Consider the following 17425-nt stretch of genomic DNA (forward strand, 5'->3'; position numbering starts at 1 on the left):
CAGCCTCGTAGGCGCGTCTCGACCGACCGGCCGTACTTGTGGACCCAATCCGATGTTGGCGACGCTCACACTGTACGAAGTAAAGTCTGCTCTTTAGTAGCTCCAGATGAGACGAATCAGCAAATATTTCGGGACGGTAGCCGAGGCTCGATGTCAGGCAGAGACGCCCAGCTCAATTCCCCTTTAAGACTTCGACCATAACACCGCGAGCTCCATCCCAGACATAAGCTTTCATCGAGACGCACGAAGATTCGGTCTCCACCATGTCGACGATAGAATCCATTAAGAAGCTTAGTGAGCCCAATGAGGAGTTTGCAGCCGTATGGTCCGAACCACCAAGTCCAAACATACGAGTACTCATCATCTTGTGCTGCAGTTCCTCAAAGCAACTCCACTCCCACGACCAGACTGGAGGGATTTTGAAGCACACAAGAAAACCAGACATGAGACGGAACAGCAAAACATCAAAGCTCTAGGTCCACCACCTCCAGAAGTCCAGGAGAGCTTCTCCAAGATCGCCATGCGAGATGGCTTCGACAGTGAGCTGAAAATCTTCAAGCCCACGAACCCTCCATCATCCGGTAGTCCTCTCGTCATCCTCATCTTCGGAGGTGGATTCGTGGTCGGCAGTAATGGGCAAATGACCGCCGTCGCCCGTCAGCTAACCAAAGTCTTCGGCGCCACCGTAGTCAATATCTCCTATCGTCTTGCGCCAGAACATAAATTCCCCACCGGCGTGAACGATGCATGGGATTCCGTACAATGGATCGCAGCCAACGCTTCCTCTCTCGGCGCAGACCCCAGCAAAGGTTTCATTGTGGGAGGTGTATCCGCTGGCGCGAACATCACGGCCGTCATTGCACAAAAGTACTTGGACGAAGGAATCTCACCTCCTATGACGGGTCTCTGGCTCTCAGTCCCGCTTCTATTCTCATTCAAGGAGAATGTTCCGGAAAAATATAGAGATCAATGGTTTTCGCGGGAGCAGAATAAAGATGCCCCTGTCTTGGATGGCAATGCTTTGGATGCCATCTGGGATCACCTGGCGCCGGATACGGACTCGGAGTGGTTCTCTCCTTATAATGGTCAAAATCCTCACAAAGGTTTGCCGCCTACATATCTTCAAGTTGATGGCCTCGATCCTTTGCGTGACGACGGTTTGATCCACGAGCAAGTGCTTCGAAATCATGGAGTGAAGACCAAGTTGACGGTTTGGTATAAGCAACTCCTGTCGTGTTATAGGGGAATGTCGCTGATTCTTCATAGGCCCGGCTTGCCACATGCGCACTTTGCTTTCTTCCCAATGCTGAAATGTGGAAAGTTGGCTGTCATTGATACTTTTGAGGGTCTTGGCTGGCTTCTGGGGAAGATAGAGACTGCGTAGGTGATTCTACGCTTTCGAGATCAGGGGTCTTGGTCCGGTATCGTTATCTGCTCTGACAATCCTGTAAGCGCCAAGTCTACGCTAGCAAGAATCAATGCTTCCTAAAGCGGTTCGTCGAACTGAAGTGAAGGCAGATTGCCAAAATGTATTCAACCTTATCCCGCACTGGGAAACAAGCTGCGATAGCATGCATATTCGTGGCAGTGATTTCTCTGGCAAAGCGGGATCGTCGAATTGTGTTTGAGAAGGTGCCGGCAGCTCACGAGGCAAAAATGATCGTGTGGTCAATATACAAAGCTAGTCGAAGGAAGCGTTACATTGATTGGAAGCGCACTGCATATGGAAAATAAGAAGAATTGACCGGAAAACTCTCATGCCACACCAGCACCGCTCCTCTCCAACTCCTGCWCCCTTTCAGAGATCTCTCTAGGCTCAGTAAAGACATGCCACAGCCCTCGATCCAACCCCTTGAAAGCGTTTTCAAATCGCTCATTCGAGTTCTTCTGCTCTTCATTCATCTCCGCAATGCCCGTGACTTTCCGAATGAAAATTGCACGAATCCATCCAGGGAACTTCCTTGCAACTTCGCCGTAGCTCTCCGGATCGGTTTGCGTACTATCTCCAATACAGATCATCCTCCGGTGTGGGAACCAAGAGTGAATCTTGACAATCCGATCGACTTTGTAATTCTCAGTGCCTCTGGTGAGCGAAGCGATCAAGCCGCCAAGCTGAGTAGAAGGGTTAGCGATGTCTAAGACACTTTCGATGTGGACAGGGATAGGGTGTAATTCGAGAGAAACCTTCGAACTACGCGGTATATCCGCTGCCCTTTACTATCTTACATTCTGCCAGGAGGCATCGCGGAGAATGATGGTACCTGGAGGGAAGTGCTTCTCTCTGAACTTGCGGAGAAATGGGTAGAGATTGTATGGCGACGCGGAAAGGTAGAAAAAGGGAGGCGCTTGCAGTAATTTCGCGAGCTGCGCGTAAAGTTCTGGCATTCCTGGGACTGGATTCGGGTCTTCTACTATGAAGGTGCTGTGAAGGATTCCAAGCGGCGAGGGCGTCATTGTGATCTTGATTGTGTCGTCGATATCCGAGATGACTCCCCAGCCGCGTTCATCGGCTGGTATCGTGCTACAACACAGGTTAGAGCGAACCCAACAAGATCGCACGTTAAATTTCTTACATGCTAGATACTCCAAACGGCGGAGGAACAGCGACTGGAGAGCTTTGAAAAGGTCTCATATCCGTAGGATAGAAATGCAACTGAATCAAGTCCGAGCTGATGCCAGAGTAGCCAGATGGTCCCAAAGTTTGCTCTTCCGAATCGGCAATGTTGATTCTCAGTGTCCGCTTCGGAAGTACTGTATCAACAAAAGGCTGGACGCGATCGGAGATGCGCTGCTTCGTCGCAATGTCGTCTTCAGAAATCTGCAACTCGTGTGCAATATGGGAAATCACGCGCGACAAATCCCGACCGCTATTTTTGATAAAATAGCAGACGACATATTCGACTTCCCAGCCGCTTCCGCCACGAAGAGATTCGTTCTTTTTACCTCCAACGCGAGACGGCTGCGTAATCTTTGTGCTTTTCAGCTCGGAAAGGCCAGAGCGCCGATCGTCTGGCTGTGGAGTGCGAAAGGCTGTATTATCAAGGATCCAGACTGTGTGAAGTGCTGGATCCACAGGTTGTGCTTTTGTCCATGGTAGCACAAGAGGGAAGCGGTCAAACTGGGCGTGGTTGCATGTGTTAGCGTTGCCTGGAATGCTGAAAGCCTTCCATGTTGAGTTACTTACGAGATCAGGCATGGAGGATCGCAGCTCGTCAGGAACTTCTGGCGACCAGGGAGATGAGTGATTGATGCCGACTGTTTCTAAGGCGTCTACAGCAGCGCGCCGGCCATGATCCCAAGCATCTTTTAAGAAGGACATTTTCGCGGTTCCCTTGAAGCGCGTGAGTCCAAAGCCAAGAGGCAGGTAGAACCTCTGACCGAAGCAGGCGTGAAATCTTGAGAAAGAGGAAGGAAGAAGTTGGGGAGCACGTGGGAAATTGATGTCTCTTGTGATGCCTTTGATTTATTGGCCAAGAACTCTTTCTAATGATGATGACCGAGGCTGAGGTGAAACAAGAAAGCAGAGAGCAAACAAGGCCAGACGACGAGGCTTTGCTGCCGTAAAGACGTAAACGTGGATCGGAGAGTTGTACTTGGAAGCGAAACAAGCAAGCACGAGGTGCTTGGGAAGGTTGTGGTGGCGTGCGGAAGCGTGCGATCATCGCGCATGGGACCTTCGCTTAGTCTCTTGGTATATCAAACCGCTGGACCGGCTGTTTATTGGAGGGCGACAGCTGCGAGGTTGTACATGCAATGTAAACGAGGCCCAAGAGTTGAAGAAGAAAGAAGCCGTTGTATTCAGTCTGAGACAGACCTGGATTGTCGTGTGCAAAAGATCTGGGATCGCAAACGCGTTAAGGTAATACCTTGAGCCATGAACTTGATGAGAATCATGAACGAAGACCAAGGGATGCTGCGGTGAAGTACTGCATTCAAGCAAAGCCTTGTCAAGTTCTACTTTGGTCTCATCGTACTCATTAGAAATATCAAAGCTCCACATCCCCCGGATGCTTTCTATTGCACCAAACGAGAATCCCAGTCATCGGTGAAGAAAGTGCTTCCCAACCGAATGCTCCTCATTGCAGACCGGCTCTTCGCGTTTTCTTCCCTCAGTCTGTTTGCCTCGAACATAGATCTCTGGGTCTCGCTCAGTTGGGCCAGTTCCTGGTCGCTCAACTCGCCAGCAACAGATGTAGCAAGCTGCTTGTCCAACGCTTCCAGTGCTTTCAGCTTCAGACTTTCGACGTTGGTCGAGATTTTGTCCGCAGCTGCAGCACGAGCTTTCTTCGCAACACGCTCAGACTCAGCCGCAGCATCCTCACGCTCTTTGCGCTTCTTGGACACTAGTTCCTGCTGGCGAGCTTTCTTCGCGAGGTAACGGACACTGTGGCCACGGGTCGCAATTTCCTGGTCTACGCCAACAGGCGGAGCTGTGAAGAAAAGCACGCGGCCAAACTCGTCTCGCTGATATTGTTCACGAACCTCGGGCGGAATGGAGAGATTGGCTGCGTCAGGCAGTGTGTACACCTCGGGTGTCGGTGGATCCCTATAGTTCACGTGCGGCCGTGGAGCATAGTGTGCAGGGGCAGCTCCCATACTGTGACTTGGCGGGAAGGCTGGCTGCTGAGATGGTGTCGGTCTCGGCGGTATCGGTTGGGCGTGCTGTGGTGTTGCCGGATAAGTGCTCTGCGATAGTGGTCTTTGAGGTGCCGGTGAAGGTGCCGGAAGGCCAGCATATTGCTGCGCACGCGCAGGAGTGTAGCCTTGCACGCTGCCGAGCGAAGGCTGACGCTGAATTTGCTGCTGCTGATGCGCGACAGGCGTATAGCTTGGCGTTGGAGCCATTTGTCGAGGTGGCGGAGTAGGCAGTTTCGGTGGCGGCGGAGGTGTAGGTTCCGGGGGCGGTGAATCCTTCTCACCGCGAGGCCGTCTGTGAACCGCTCCRATCTTCGGCGGTGCCCGATCTGCTCCCCATTCGGGCTTGGGAAGCTCGTCAGTCTCCTTTTGGTCGTCCTTCAACAGATACGCAAGCGGCGTGATGAATTTCTTCATCTTCCGGGACTGCTCGAAGAGATCCATTTCGTAGTCTTTGTCGCGCACCTCATCGGGCAGACAGCTTGCCCAAGTTTTTATGGTGTTGAACTGATGCAATGTTTCGTTGTATCGTGATTGACAAACATATACCTCAGTACCTTGGGCAATATGGCGGGGTCGACCCTTGAAGTATCGCGTGTAGAACATGATGAAGCACTTGCCTTCAATCTCATCGATTCTGTGGTCCCTGTATCGGCCAGTCTTGACGACTTCATTGTGTAGAAAGTGTTTATCGAAGCGATGGATGGTCTGCTCGGGACGGTAGTACCAGCAGACGTTGACCATGCTCTGGCCAGCCGGATCCTTGTAGGTCCGGTATATCTGCGCGGGAATCGGCTTGGTCAAATCATTGGGGTTTTGCACATGCACCCAGTCGCCGACTTTGTAAAGCTCGCCATTGTGAAGGATGCCATTCGGTAGGGGCATCTTGCCTTCATCGTCCGCAAACGACTCGTCGGGCTTGACCTTTTCTTCTTCGTAAAGCTTCGCGGCCTCCTTTTGTAAATGTACCGCATCTTGATAGATTTGAGACTCGTCCTGATTGTAGGATTTGGCGTTGTCGAAGATGAGGTTCACATCCGCCATGAACTCCTCTAACGTTTTATACTTCTTACGCTTTACCTTGCGCTTGAGTTGATCATAGGCCATGGGCTGCTTGATCTCAACATAGTAATCTGGCATCGCTGCCTTGTCCGGAAGGCGGTCAAAGGATTTGATCATGAGCTGTGCCTTGTTCCTTGGCTTGCGAATACCCTTCAAAATGGCCTGCATGCGGGCTTCCATAGGGGTAAGCAGCTTTGGAGGCCGCCCTCTGTGACGCTTCCCGTCCGCCTCATGTTCCACCTCACGCTTGGCGATGGATGTGGAAGCCCGTGGCCCGCGTCGCTTCTTCTTCCGGCCATCATCGTCCTCGTCTGCATCGTCATCCTCGTCTGCGTCCTCCTCGCCTTCATCGTCCGACTCATCCTCCTCCTCTATTTCTGCCTCGGGCTCCTCAACTTTGGCAGGCGGCTCATATGTGGGAATCTCACCGATGTGCGGTAGCGTCGCGACTTCCTGGGTGATTAAACCATCCTTGACGAACGTCTGAAGATGCTTCTCGACCAGCTCTTTGATTATAAGCGAGTCCTGGAAGGCGCCACTGTCTGGCACGTTGTACACTTGGGCATTGTATATGATCAGGGCCCAGTCGCGCACAAAGTCGGAGAAGTGTGCGTAGGCCTTTTGATTAATCTTGGATTTGATGGCCGACATCGCCATGGGCTCCTTGATCGTATCGTAGTACTCTGGCATTACACGCTTGTTAATCTTGCGGTGGAAGAGCTTGCTCGGGTCCAATCCTTCCTCGGTGCGGTAATCGTAGATGGCATTCAGCATCTTGGACATGGYCGCCCATTGTGCTGCCGGTATTTGTAAGCCGTCAGAMGCGGCTTCAGTGGATGGAATGGGCGTCGAGCTCGGGCTGCGATGCTTCACAGGACGTCCGGGAGGCATGGCCGCGGTGTTTGTGATCAATCAATGTGGAGGTGTGCTGTTGCGACAGTGCAGACGAGTGGAAGACGCGATGCGACGCTTGCGCCTTCCCTTGCTTGTGGCTGAATTTCGGGAGATCACGGAAGATCGACATGCCATACTTGCCTCCCTCGAGACCACATCACCGTTTCTCTATTCACTCACGAGACCTTGAACATTGCTACGAACGACGAACATCACCACTCTTCCATCAGCTGACCAAATTCTCTTGTGACTTCTATTCTGATCAAAACTTATCTCGATTATACATATCTACTTCACTCGCCTCACTCACTCCTCATCAGCATGGCTGGATCTATTCGCCTTCGAGTCAGAGGCCCACAAGGAGTTGCAACTCTCAGCATCGATTCGAACGAAACATGGAGTGATCTGCGTCGTCAAATATCCGAAAAGTCTGGAGTCCAAGACTTTGACCTAAAACATGGCTATCCACCTCAACCTTTCAYAGAGCCCGCCAATCCGCACACGAAACTATCAGAACTCCCCCAGAAACTGAACGGCGAGCAACTCATCGTGACACCTAAAGCTGCTCCACAAGCTCCCTCAGTATCCCCGGCAAGCAATAAGCTTCCATCCGCAACTTCAACATCACAAGAATATCCAGACCGGCCTCTAAACCTCACAACCAAGAAGCGAGCAAATGTGGACGAAGACCCTCCCGAAGTTCCGGTGCCTCTTCTTGACGGGATCATGGTCCTACGCGTGATGCCTGACGATAACTCCTGCATGTTTCGCGCGCTATCCAACGCAGTACTCGGTTCCGCTCTTGATGGCATGACAGAATTGCGTTCCGTGGTCGCCCAAACAATTCAATCACAGCCAGATCTCTACACCGAAGGCATGCTCGAGAAGAAACCTGCAGACTACTGTCGATGGATCCAACKTGAGGATAGTTGGGGCGGCGGTATCGAACTTTCCATTCTGTCACAGCACTTCGACATTGAGATCTGCTCTATCAACGTTCAAGATTGTCGAGTCGACAAATTCAACGAGGGAAAGCCCACACGTTGCATCTTGGTGTACTCAGGAATCCACTACGATGTGTGCGCAGTCACACCTTTCAGCGGCGCGGGGCCGGAGTTTGATCGAAAGGTATTCGAGGTGATGAGCGTGGACGGAGAGGAGATCGATGGAGGAGCAATCGATGCTGCCGTGGAACTATGCAGAGGGCTGCAGAAGAGGCATTACTTCACCGATACACATGGATTCGCTTTGAAGTGTAATCAATGTGGGCAGTCGGGGAATGGGCAGCAGTGGGCAGTGCAGCATGCAAAATCTACTGGGCATGGTGATTTTGGCGAGGGCGATTGAGTTGTGGCGCTGATGGACCTATGGTTGTTGAGGCTGCGTTGGAGTGGACGTGTTCTCCTGAGAGCTGAGCAGCCAGCCAATACTCTCGCAAGCACGACCTAAATCCGACATTTGATCTTGGACCGCCATTCAATACTTTGAAGGCCTCTCCTTCAAATTTCAAGTGTGAGAGATCGTACGGATTGTTCGTATGTACCGTTTCGTGCAGCGTGCGCCACAGAAATGGCACTTCGCCAGAGCAAGGAGTGCGCCAGAATCGCTTCCCAGCCGTGGCCTCTCTTTAGCCAGGAAAGCCACCTCTCGCCATCTTCTTCGCTCTCTGATCTCTCCGGTTGTGATTCGCCCTGCTTCCTTTGCTCGCCTCCTTCCGCCTCTGAGCATTAGCAGTGTTGGGGTCATCAGAAGGCCCAGCAACACTTCCACCTCTCCCTCTTCCACGCCCTACACCGCCTCTCCCCCTCCCTCGTCCCCGGAAGCCTCCACGGCCATTCTGTGGCGCGTCCGAGTCCTCGTCTGTACCACCAGGGCTCTCCCGGTAAGAAGTACTAGCCAATTCCGTCTGCCTTCCATCAAATGTCCCAGTCTGTGCTTCCAGCCGCTTCAACCTATTCGGTTCACGCTGTAGCATGATAGCCCAGCCCTCGATAGCCTCGTCCGTCATACCCGTCTCGGCTTTCAGGGCCATACGTGGCTGGCCACGTCGAATGTTGAAAGTCCTGCCAAACAGCTCGGGTGAGGATTTGTATGCGTTGAAGAGTACCACATCGTTCTCTTCGCGAGTCATCTTCGTCGATGGAGCGGGCTCGCCGTCCGGATGTGCCGTGTCAACAGTGCCGCCCACGTCTTCCACGTCGTAAGTGTCATCTCGCTCGTCATCGTCTGAATCAAAAGCTGCTAGAGCGGACATGATTGCTGCTTTGTTGGGCTGGTCTCCGCTTGATACCTGTCGGTTCTGTTTCCCAATATGCAGGCGACTGGATTCGAATTCTAGACGGTCGAGCTCGTCATCGTCAAATACATTTCGTCGTTCTGGTATGAACGAGTCTTGGCGAGGAGGCGTAGATCTCGGCTCGAGATGGTCGATTTGTGTTTGCTTGTCTGTGTCATAGACCATGGCTTCCTCCCCTCGATCAAGCGAAGCGAGGTGTGGTGGGAGTGAGTCGTCCAAGAGATGGGCGGTGACTTGCTCGACATCACCGCCATACTCATCGAGCAGTTTTAGTACGAATCCGGCACCGAGATCTGGAAAGAGATCCTGTATTTGCGTAACAAGACTCATGCGATGTACGTTGACGGGATCACTGGCTGGGTTCTGTTTCCCCTTGCCCTTACCCGCGCCTGGCTTCTGACGACTGTGCTTCCTGCGGCGAGTTATACTAGGAGATCGATATGTCTCGAGAGTGTCCAAGAGCTTTGAAAGTCGGTCCGGCGACTTTGCACTTATAGAAAGCCGTAGCTTTGCCAGGAGAGGTGTGTTGGTAACGACATCGGCCAGCAGAGACGATGCATGGCTACCCTTGTCTGCTTGTTCCTTCAAGGTATAGAGGTGGTCTGAGAGTAGAGATGTATTGGAAACATCAGCTCTGACAAGTGATACTAAGCACAAGTAGGTGACAGTTGATAGAGCTTTCCGTTGTGCATCGGAGGTGCTGTGACTGTATACTCCAACAATCGAGTCCAGGAAGTCCGAACCAGTCATGAAGAATGAGCCAATCTCTGAGGATACGTGCGAGAGGCAACCCAGCTGGGCGAGTGTGCTCGTTTCGCTATCGATCTGTTTCGAATCGAGTGTCTTTACAAGGGTGTCTTTCTTCTTCTGCAAGTTTGAAGTGATGACTCCTGCCCTGCGTTCCCACAGCCTTGACATGAGACGAGGAAGAGCGGATGATCTCAGATGTGCATGGCAGAGGTTTGACAAAAAGTCCCATCTTAACAAAGATTGTGATGGAGAATCGCATTCGATAAAGATCCTGGACACCAGTCTAAAGCCGAGTTTTCGAAGAGAGATGCCAGCTGGGCCGTTGAAAGTAGCATCCGATGGCTGTAGATTCCCGAGCYCATAGTAGAAAGAAGTGAGGAACCCCGGTAGAGATCCTTCATCGCTCGCAGCCGAATTGAATGTGCCTTTTGGAAGGCGTAGTGTAAATTCCCCAAGAGTTAGCCATGCTTCTAGACATGCTTTCCATTCTTCCGGTCCAATGCTCAGACGAATGTTGACCGGAGGGAGGGGAGCGAACGCTGGGATTGCCATTGGTTCTCCACGCAGCTGGAGCACGAAATACCTTGTGTTTGTCCAAGGTGGGATGATTCATGGAGAGTGATGCTCAGCTAGCTCATCGATACGGTACACACGGTACTTTTATCCATTGGCTGGATAAGCGAGAAAAGATCGTGGTCCGAGCTTTTCCACATGTGCAATTCGAGATTCGCACACGACAAACTCTCTTTTTCTCTCTTCACGATCATCACTTTACCGAGTCTCAAGACCGAGGTGCGCATGGCTGTGAACCTCTCTAGAATGGCAGGAAGATACTGACATTCCTACAGTCGTGATCGCATACCCTCCAAACCGCCTCCTCAAACCGAAAAATGTCTTTCCAGGACGCCAAGAAGACCGCTCAGGGCGATGCGCCCAAGATCCACAAGATCCGCATCACCCTCACCTCCCGCAAGGTCTCCGCCCTCGAGAAGGTCTGCGGCGAGCTCATCGAGCGTGCCAAGTCAAAGGAGCTCCGCGTCAAGGGCCCTGTCCGCCTCCCCACCAAGAACCTCAAGATCTCCACCCGTAAGACTCCTTGTGGTGAGGGTTCCAAGACCTGGGACATGTTCGAGATGAGGTGAGTAAAAGAGATGGCACTGAAGCGGAGGGTGTTACAAGGATAGTACACTGATACCGAAACTAGAATCCACAAGCGTCTCATCGACCTGAACGCCCCCACCGAGGTTGTCAAGCAGATCATCATCAACATCGAGGCTGGTGTTGAGGTTGAGGTTACCATTGCCGCTTAAATTGGCGACAAGCATGGCACATCAAACCCAAAGACGGCTCAGAAGAGAAGTCTGTCGTAGAGAATGAAATACCCTCATGCTCGCGTCTGCAGGCATTACTCTTCATGATCTCTTCATTTTCCATTTATGACGTCCAATTGTGATCCGAAAGCGAAAGTCGAGAAAAGCATTGCTCGCGTAACACCGGAAATGCTTTGGATCTGTGTTTGTAGTCATACTCTCGTGTTATTCATCAACTCGACGGATATTAATATGTGCTAACAAGGGATGTACACCGACAATACCTCTTCTCTTCTATCGCCCACCAATCTGATTCTTCGAAAGGGGCGGTATCCAGAACGTAACAGCCTGCAGCGCCATGATCACCACCCCTATTATCCACATGGCCTGGTTGTAATCCGCAGGGAAATATCGGAAGACCAACGCGAACATGATTCCTCCCAGATTGCCGCAAGCGCCCACGAATCCGGACACGACACCATTTGCTGACGGGTGAACATGAGGAACGACCGCAAAAGTCAATCCGTTGGCTCCCTCCAAGAAGAAGGCCATGCCCACGCCAATCAAGCACACTAGACTTGTGACGTCCTTGAAGCGCACCTGGCCGATGGCGATGAGGAACGCGCCGGTAATGAATGCGTAGCTGTGGAGAAGAGCCTTCTTCACCCACACGCTTTTTGTATAACCATATGCGATGTCTGCGACGACGCCGCCAAGTGGTCGGAAGACGACGTTCATGAGTCCGAACATCGCTGCCCAGTTGCTTGCATCTGCTTTCTGCGAAGCCGGGAACTGGTTTTGATAGTAGTTGCCCAAATTGGAGTTGACCGCGAGCTCTGCGCCGAATGTGCAAAAGTAAGCTGCGCCTCTGTGAGAGTTTGTTAGCAGCCGATTGGGGCGGAATTGAGAGGCGGAGTGACAATAAACATACAACGCAAGAACAGATGGCGAGAAGCTGACACGAAGAATCTGCGTCAGGGATGGCTTCTGGACAACTTCGCTGCGAACGGTGTCGAGCATCTGCTGCTCTCCCATCTGCGCTTCATTTTCGGCGAAGACACCACGAGTCTGGGGCAGCTTCTTCTCCTCGTCTGCGACATTCATGGGTGTGGCAGTTCCAGAACCCGAGTCGGAATCATTGCTCTTGAGGTCGTTGACATGACCTGGGATATCAACAATGGCACCGTCGAGACCGTGCTCTCTAAGGCTGTGTTCTGCGACTTGGTGTCTGTCCGCCCACTTTCCAGTCGGGGTGTCTTGGCAGCAAAATAGCAGCGCGATTGCGACAGCCGTGATGATGATTCCAGGAACGATGAACGTCACGCGCCAGGCTACATGTGGAGACAATCCGCGGTCGAGGTGCAGGCTGTCGTAGATGGCAGGCATAACAAAGTATGTAATGCCTCCTCCTGCGTTACCGAGACCGGCTGTCAATGAATTGGCGGTGCCGACGATGTTCTTGTCGTAGAAGCCAGTAGTCCAGACTTGACATGGCACGAAACTGCCTCCCAAAATACCGATGAAGAATCTGCAAGCATATAGCTGGCCGACATTGTACACCGTTCCAGCAAGGAAGGTTGGTATAGCACCAATCAAGAGACATCCAGCGAAGGTCTTGCGAGGTCCGAACCGATCACAAGCAGGACCAGCGATGAGGCGTACACCGAGTGTTGCTGCCAGAGCAACGATGTTTGAGTTTTGGACTTGGATCTTGGTGAGACCGAGATCCTTCATGATAACATCATGGAGGAGAGGCGGGAAGGCATACCTGCAAGCTGTGGTCAGAACAGGGCGTCTGGAGCAGGGATTGAACGTTGACAGGGATGGTTGTCGAGCTTACCAGGACCAGAACGCAAGGAGGAAACCAAACCAGGAGAAGAAGAACACCCTCCCATATTGATCGATTGGGTTGAAAAAGGGAACAGATCTGGCCTTTTTGGTAATGGGGTTAACTTCCGGCGCTTGCCAGAGCGAGGCCATGTTAAATCCCATGATGTATATTGGTCTCCACTCGTTAACAACAGTGCATCCGTCGTGTATGAAGGCAAAAATGCTTTGAGCAAGTCTAGTCCGGTCAATGGAAGGAGTCGTGATGTCCTATCGAGTATTCCACGGACGGACGACCACCCCTCTTAATTATCATCATGCTCACATCCTCCTCGAATGCACTTTCTCCGGACACCCATCTCTCATCTGTACTGTCAGCTATGGGTGAAGCAAGTCCGCGGATCTACAGTAACATGGCGGCAGCCCCAGGATCTGTGATAGCGCCTAGCATCACTGCCAAAACGATATCCACACGGCTGACTGGCCAATGCTTGGTCTGGAAGATAAGAGATGCAACCACTCTGCAGGGTTCGCGGGCGCCTTCAGGAGATATTTCCGACAGAACCTACCGTTGTTTGATACACAACGTGCAGCCTCGTGGCAGTCRTAGCGTACCATCGAACATCTAGATCTGTCTTTGCGAATGCCTGGCTGTTTTCGCGGCTTTCCGCGCTCCGCTCTGAGCATGGCCAGATCATGCAACAGTGGCTAGAGCCGGCGACGAGATGCAAGATGATTCTTCAACATGCTCCACGGAGATGTTGCAGTGCCAGCGAACAGTGGCGTTCTATGCGGTTCTTGCAGATTGGGGTGATGAAACGATGAGCTGCCCCATGACAAGGCTTCACTGCCGTTACTTTGAGAGGCTGCCTGGGCATTTTATCGTCGTCTGTAACTTCTAAGCAGGTCGACAGTTGCGGGTAAGGTAGTTTCGCTCAGCTTATCTGCGTCTGAGATAACGCTTCCCAAAACAGCGATCCTGTGTCAGCATTGATAAGGAGGTCGAACCTCACACGCGCAACCCGGCTCTTGGATAGTTGAGATCCAGGTCTCCTGCCTGTGCACTGCATCTCCCGATTGCAAATAGCATATTTTGACTGTCGCGGTCTGCTCTTTTGACATAAGGTAGTCGTGTAATGGTCCGCTGAGCGATTCAGGCTTTGGAAGGGCTGTTGCCGGAGATATTCCCACTTTGGGAACTTCGCGAGCATCTTTAGATCTGTGATCAGCTTGGCCATCTGCGTTTGACGGCATTCGACAAGCAATAATTCTTGGTGAGTTGTTGATGTGAATTCCAGCAGGTGTCGTTGATCGTTTTAAACTTCCGCGACCTCCCGGTGGTTATCACTGGTCGGATTGTCCAATGAGATACCTGCTGCCAGTCTATATCAAATATCGCAGAACCACAAGTGCAATGGCATGATGTCCTGGCAAGTAGAATATCGGCAGCCGATCCAGCCTATCAACTGTGACTCCCCGCCAAATCCAATATTGTATAGCGTGCTGTTTATATCCACCTTTATTCCTTCGAACTCCTCGGATCCTAGATCTCGTTAAAGCATTATGGGTATCATCCAACAGTCATCTATCACTTCACTCCCAATCCCGTGCCGTGTTCCTCAGGCAAGCGCCTTCTAATAGCTCTATGGCTCTTGCATCGTTCACATCAGCTTCCGATATACCACACCTCAACGCCCAGAACTTCGAATTTACTGCCCTCCTCGCTCAACCCCTCGTTCCCGAACGTCGGACAAGTTTGACTGACACCCTCGCTCAGACTCTGCCCCAACCACAACCCGTAATGACCATCCCCACCACCCACACTCAGATACTCCTGCTGGCAGAAAATGCTAAAGTCGTTCTCTCCAGTATATGGGAAAGCTTTGAATCGAATCCGCTGTTCCTTCTTCGCAGGAAGTCCATTCGTCTTCTTCCCTGTCGGCACATTCAAACTCGCCAGACTCGCGGTGCTCGGCGTTCGACTTCCCATTCCCACTGTAGTCATTCGCTGTGCATGCGTTGTATCTGCACTCGGAGGCGGCGGCAGATCCGCGAGATCAGGCAAAGCAGGTAGCACTAGAGCTCGCCAGAGGAAGCACTCCCCGCTGCCAAAGTAATGCGGTTGTACCCTCGGTGCATCAGAGAGATATGCACCGAAGATGCCTCCACTTCCGTCTCGTACAACCACAACAAAGCCTCCCCGCTTCCCTCTGTGAGCGTCACATAATGAATATAATGTCGAGAGGGTGCTGCCGTCTTGTTCCAGAGAATACGTCAAGTGCCATGTATCCTGAAGTTGTAGTCGTGGTGGGACCAACAGCCTAATCTCTTCAGCCACCGCCCGTTTCAGTAATCTAGCACTCCCAGTCGTGCTGCGTTTGTAGCCATCCAAGGTAAGTGGTGTGAGAGGTGGGGGTTGGAACGGCGATTTGCGACGCATGATGGGTTTCTGGGGATGGTAGACGCCTGTGGTGGGATCGGTCATGGAACCATTGTAATTCGCAGAGAGAGCCTGTGCTAGTGGTGTGGGCGCCTCGTCTTCGGAGATCCGCCGGACAAGGCCCGAGACTGTATATCGCACGGGATCGGCCAAGTAGCTCGCAGCTGAGGAAAGAGAGGAGAAGAGGAACGAGGAACGGTTGTTGCGCTCTTGAGGAGCTTGCAAGGGCGGACGAGCGTGGTTGTCGGTGGAAGTGCTTGAGGTGAAGGAGGTGGAGTTGTTGCGTAGATCTGTTACGTTCGACATGTTTTGTTGAGTCGCTGGGAGTGTTTGTTGTTTCAACGATATTCTTGCATCATTTCTTCGTTGAAACCGTTGACGTTCCAATTGTTGCGTGCTTGAACAGCGAACTGTAAGGTAGAGCCAACAATTCGCAACCCTTCACTCGGAACGAGCGGCGCCATCGGCCCGTGTTTGCGGGAGTACCTGACTAGATGGACGGGCTAGAGTATATGTCCTGTGCCCAGTATTGACATGATCACGAGAGAAAGAGAAAGAGGCATTGCGAGCTTCAGTGATCATAGCAAGCGCGATGGAGGAAATAATACAGCACTGCAGAGCCGCCATGATTTTTGAGGCCGCATGGCCTTGATCAGTGGCTGTTGGCTCTGTCTATGTAGAGTGTCTACCATTTATGTCTCCGAGCCAGTAGCGTACAAGACAAGTAACCCAACGCTCTTCTGCTGCTGGTGTTCTAACAGAACGCATATCGTTCAACGCGTTTCCAAAGCGAAGACTGCGCTCGCGGGCATATCTCTTTTGCATCCACATCCAGCCTTGGAAGTGAACGCCCCGAAGCTGCATAGCCCGCATGCCGACTGTTGAACTTGTGTAATTAAAGGTCCCACAAGGTCTGGCCCGGTAGCTCCCCGCTTAATGATCAGGTCAGGCGTCGACATGTTTCGCTACAACACCTCGCTGATCTTCCACCAACACAAGGTGAACTTGTCGCGTCGAAAATTGACAGTGTCTTTATGTCCATGTCATCGTACTTCCTCTCTCAAATGTACCTCTTCTCCGGATCTAAGGTTTCCAGCAGCTCCATAGTCTTCTCGTACATGGTGAACACGATGCCACCGCTGAATACCAGCCTTCCTAACCGGGGCAGGGCACCGCTCCACAACTTTAGGAATCCCTCTTGCTTGAAGATMTTCACCGCGCAGTCCACGCTGTTTTTATACTGTCCCTTGGCATCCAGACTCTGCATTCGTGTCTTGACGGTATCAATCGGCTGCGTCGCATAGACCGTAATCGTTCCCGCGACTCCTCCTATTCCAAAAGTGCTCAATGTCCCCAGCTTCTCTCCAGGAGCCACATAGCTTTGCGCTGCCTGCCTCAAAGATGTGTATGCACTGAATCGAACCGCACTATTCGCTGCCTGTCGTGCCGTTGTAGGTACGAACCCTTTGAAGAACCCTCTTATACCCTGTTCGCGAAATATAAGAGCAGAACCGTGGAGGAACCCCTTCATCCTCGGCTTGTCTCGTTTCCGATCATCGATGATCTGTGTCTTGATGCTCTCAAATGGTGTTACGGCCAACAGACTCTCTGTTGCACCTGCTAAGAATCCACTGACGACGGTCATGGGACCGCTGATTGTGCCATCTCCATTGCCGAGGAGGGACTTGTACTGGTCGAAAGCGACGAAGCGAACTCCAGCTTTGATGCTATTTCCTATTATGAGAGTTGTGCAACCGGCGTACCATTGTGGACCGAATGGAGGGAACGGGAGCTTCTGGGCAGCGGAAAGGCGGGAATTTAGTTGTGTTCGGGTTTTGGCGAACTCGGCTGGGTATGTGATTGCAATCTCTACAGCGCCTGCGGTACTGCCTGCTATGATTGATCGGAGAGGCGATGGCTTAGTCTTAGTCTGATCGGAGGTTTGAGTCGAATGGGGCTTGACAGCGGCGGACATCTTGGCGGAGAATGTAGAAGACTACCTTGTCGAGCTGGTGACGAGGTCAAGTGAATCTTTGAGGGCTTGCCGAAGTCGGGCTCGAGGAGAGTGGCCCAAGCTCCCTCAACTTTGCACCATTTGCCTGACCTCATGCTATTCTTCCATCTCCTTGTCCGTTTACCAAGACGCTACTACCCCCTACGAAGAGCCTCGCCTCGATGATGCAATCTCAAGACGGTCTCCGAACTGTGTAT

General features: G+C 52.0%; 9 protein-coding genes; 3 read left to right on the forward strand and 6 right to left on the reverse strand.

The window, feature by feature from the left end:
* Positions 1-263: 263 nt before the first annotated feature.
* RCC_09057 (related to Putative sterigmatocystin biosynthesis lipase/esterase STCI) lies at positions 264-1384 on the forward strand (the record flags this gene model as incomplete). XM_023774300.1 has 3 exons in its annotated part: positions 264-320; positions 377-1215; positions 1267-1384. 3 exons carry the CDS (start codon positions 264-266, stop codon positions 1382-1384), a joined length of 1014 nt encoding a protein of 337 aa, XP_023630068.1.
* Positions 1385-1755: 371 nt separating this feature from the next.
* On the reverse strand, positions 1756-3319 carry RCC_09058 (related to actin cytoskeleton organization and biogenesis; the record flags this gene model as incomplete). XM_023774301.1 has 4 exons in its annotated part: positions 1756-2112; positions 2227-2521; positions 2574-3118; positions 3185-3319. 4 exons carry the CDS (start codon positions 3317-3319, stop codon positions 1756-1758), a joined length of 1332 nt encoding a protein of 443 aa, XP_023630069.1.
* A 695-nt stretch (positions 3320-4014) lies between these two features.
* RCC_09059 (related to RSC complex subunit (RSC1)) lies at positions 4015-6588 on the reverse strand (the record flags this gene model as incomplete). Its single annotated transcript, XM_023774302.1, has 1 exon — positions 4015-6588. One exon carries the CDS (start codon positions 6586-6588, stop codon positions 4015-4017), a length of 2574 nt encoding a protein of 857 aa, XP_023630070.1.
* Positions 6589-6912: 324 nt separating this feature from the next.
* Positions 6913-7938, forward strand: RCC_09060 (related to OTU-like cysteine protease; the record flags this gene model as incomplete). Its single annotated transcript, XM_023774303.1, has 1 exon — positions 6913-7938. The coding sequence occupies one exon, from the start codon at positions 6913-6915 to the stop codon at positions 7936-7938; it is 1026 nt and encodes a 341-aa protein (XP_023630071.1).
* Positions 7939-8218: 280 nt separating this feature from the next.
* Positions 8219-10189, reverse strand: RCC_09061 (related to CUE3 Meiotic induced gene, protein has a CUE domain that binds ubiquitin; the record flags this gene model as incomplete). Its single annotated transcript, XM_023774304.1, has 1 exon — positions 8219-10189. One exon carries the CDS (start codon positions 10187-10189, stop codon positions 8219-8221), a length of 1971 nt encoding a protein of 656 aa, XP_023630072.1.
* Positions 10190-10527: 338 nt separating this feature from the next.
* On the forward strand, positions 10528-10947 carry RCC_09062 (probable 40s ribosomal protein s20; the record flags this gene model as incomplete). XM_023774305.1 has 2 exons in its annotated part: positions 10528-10775; positions 10842-10947. The coding sequence occupies 2 exons, from the start codon at positions 10528-10530 to the stop codon at positions 10945-10947; spliced, it is 354 nt and encodes a 117-aa protein (XP_023630073.1).
* A 294-nt stretch (positions 10948-11241) lies between these two features.
* Positions 11242-12927, reverse strand: RCC_09063 (probable nitrate transport protein crnA; the record flags this gene model as incomplete). XM_023774306.1 has 3 exons in its annotated part: positions 11242-11815; positions 11879-12715; positions 12788-12927. The coding sequence occupies 3 exons, from the start codon at positions 12925-12927 to the stop codon at positions 11242-11244; spliced, it is 1551 nt and encodes a 516-aa protein (XP_023630074.1).
* A 1513-nt stretch (positions 12928-14440) lies between these two features.
* Positions 14441-15520, reverse strand: RCC_09064 (related to oxidation resistance protein 1; the record flags this gene model as incomplete). Its single annotated transcript, XM_023774307.1, has 1 exon — positions 14441-15520. The coding sequence occupies one exon, from the start codon at positions 15518-15520 to the stop codon at positions 14441-14443; it is 1080 nt and encodes a 359-aa protein (XP_023630075.1).
* A 754-nt stretch (positions 15521-16274) lies between these two features.
* RCC_09065 (probable mitochondrial tricarboxylate transporter (Ctp), putative) lies at positions 16275-17189 on the reverse strand (the record flags this gene model as incomplete). Its single annotated transcript, XM_023774308.1, has 1 exon — positions 16275-17189. One exon carries the CDS (start codon positions 17187-17189, stop codon positions 16275-16277), a length of 915 nt encoding a protein of 304 aa, XP_023630076.1.
* Positions 17190-17425: the final 236 nt, after the last annotated feature.

The sequence above is a fragment of the Ramularia collo-cygni genome (genome assembly GCF_900074925.1).
Source record: "Ramularia collo-cygni strain URUG2 genome assembly, contig: RCC_scaffold16, whole genome shotgun sequence".
Classification (NCBI taxonomy): Eukaryota; Fungi; Ascomycota; class Dothideomycetes; order Mycosphaerellales; family Mycosphaerellaceae; genus Ramularia; species Ramularia collo-cygni.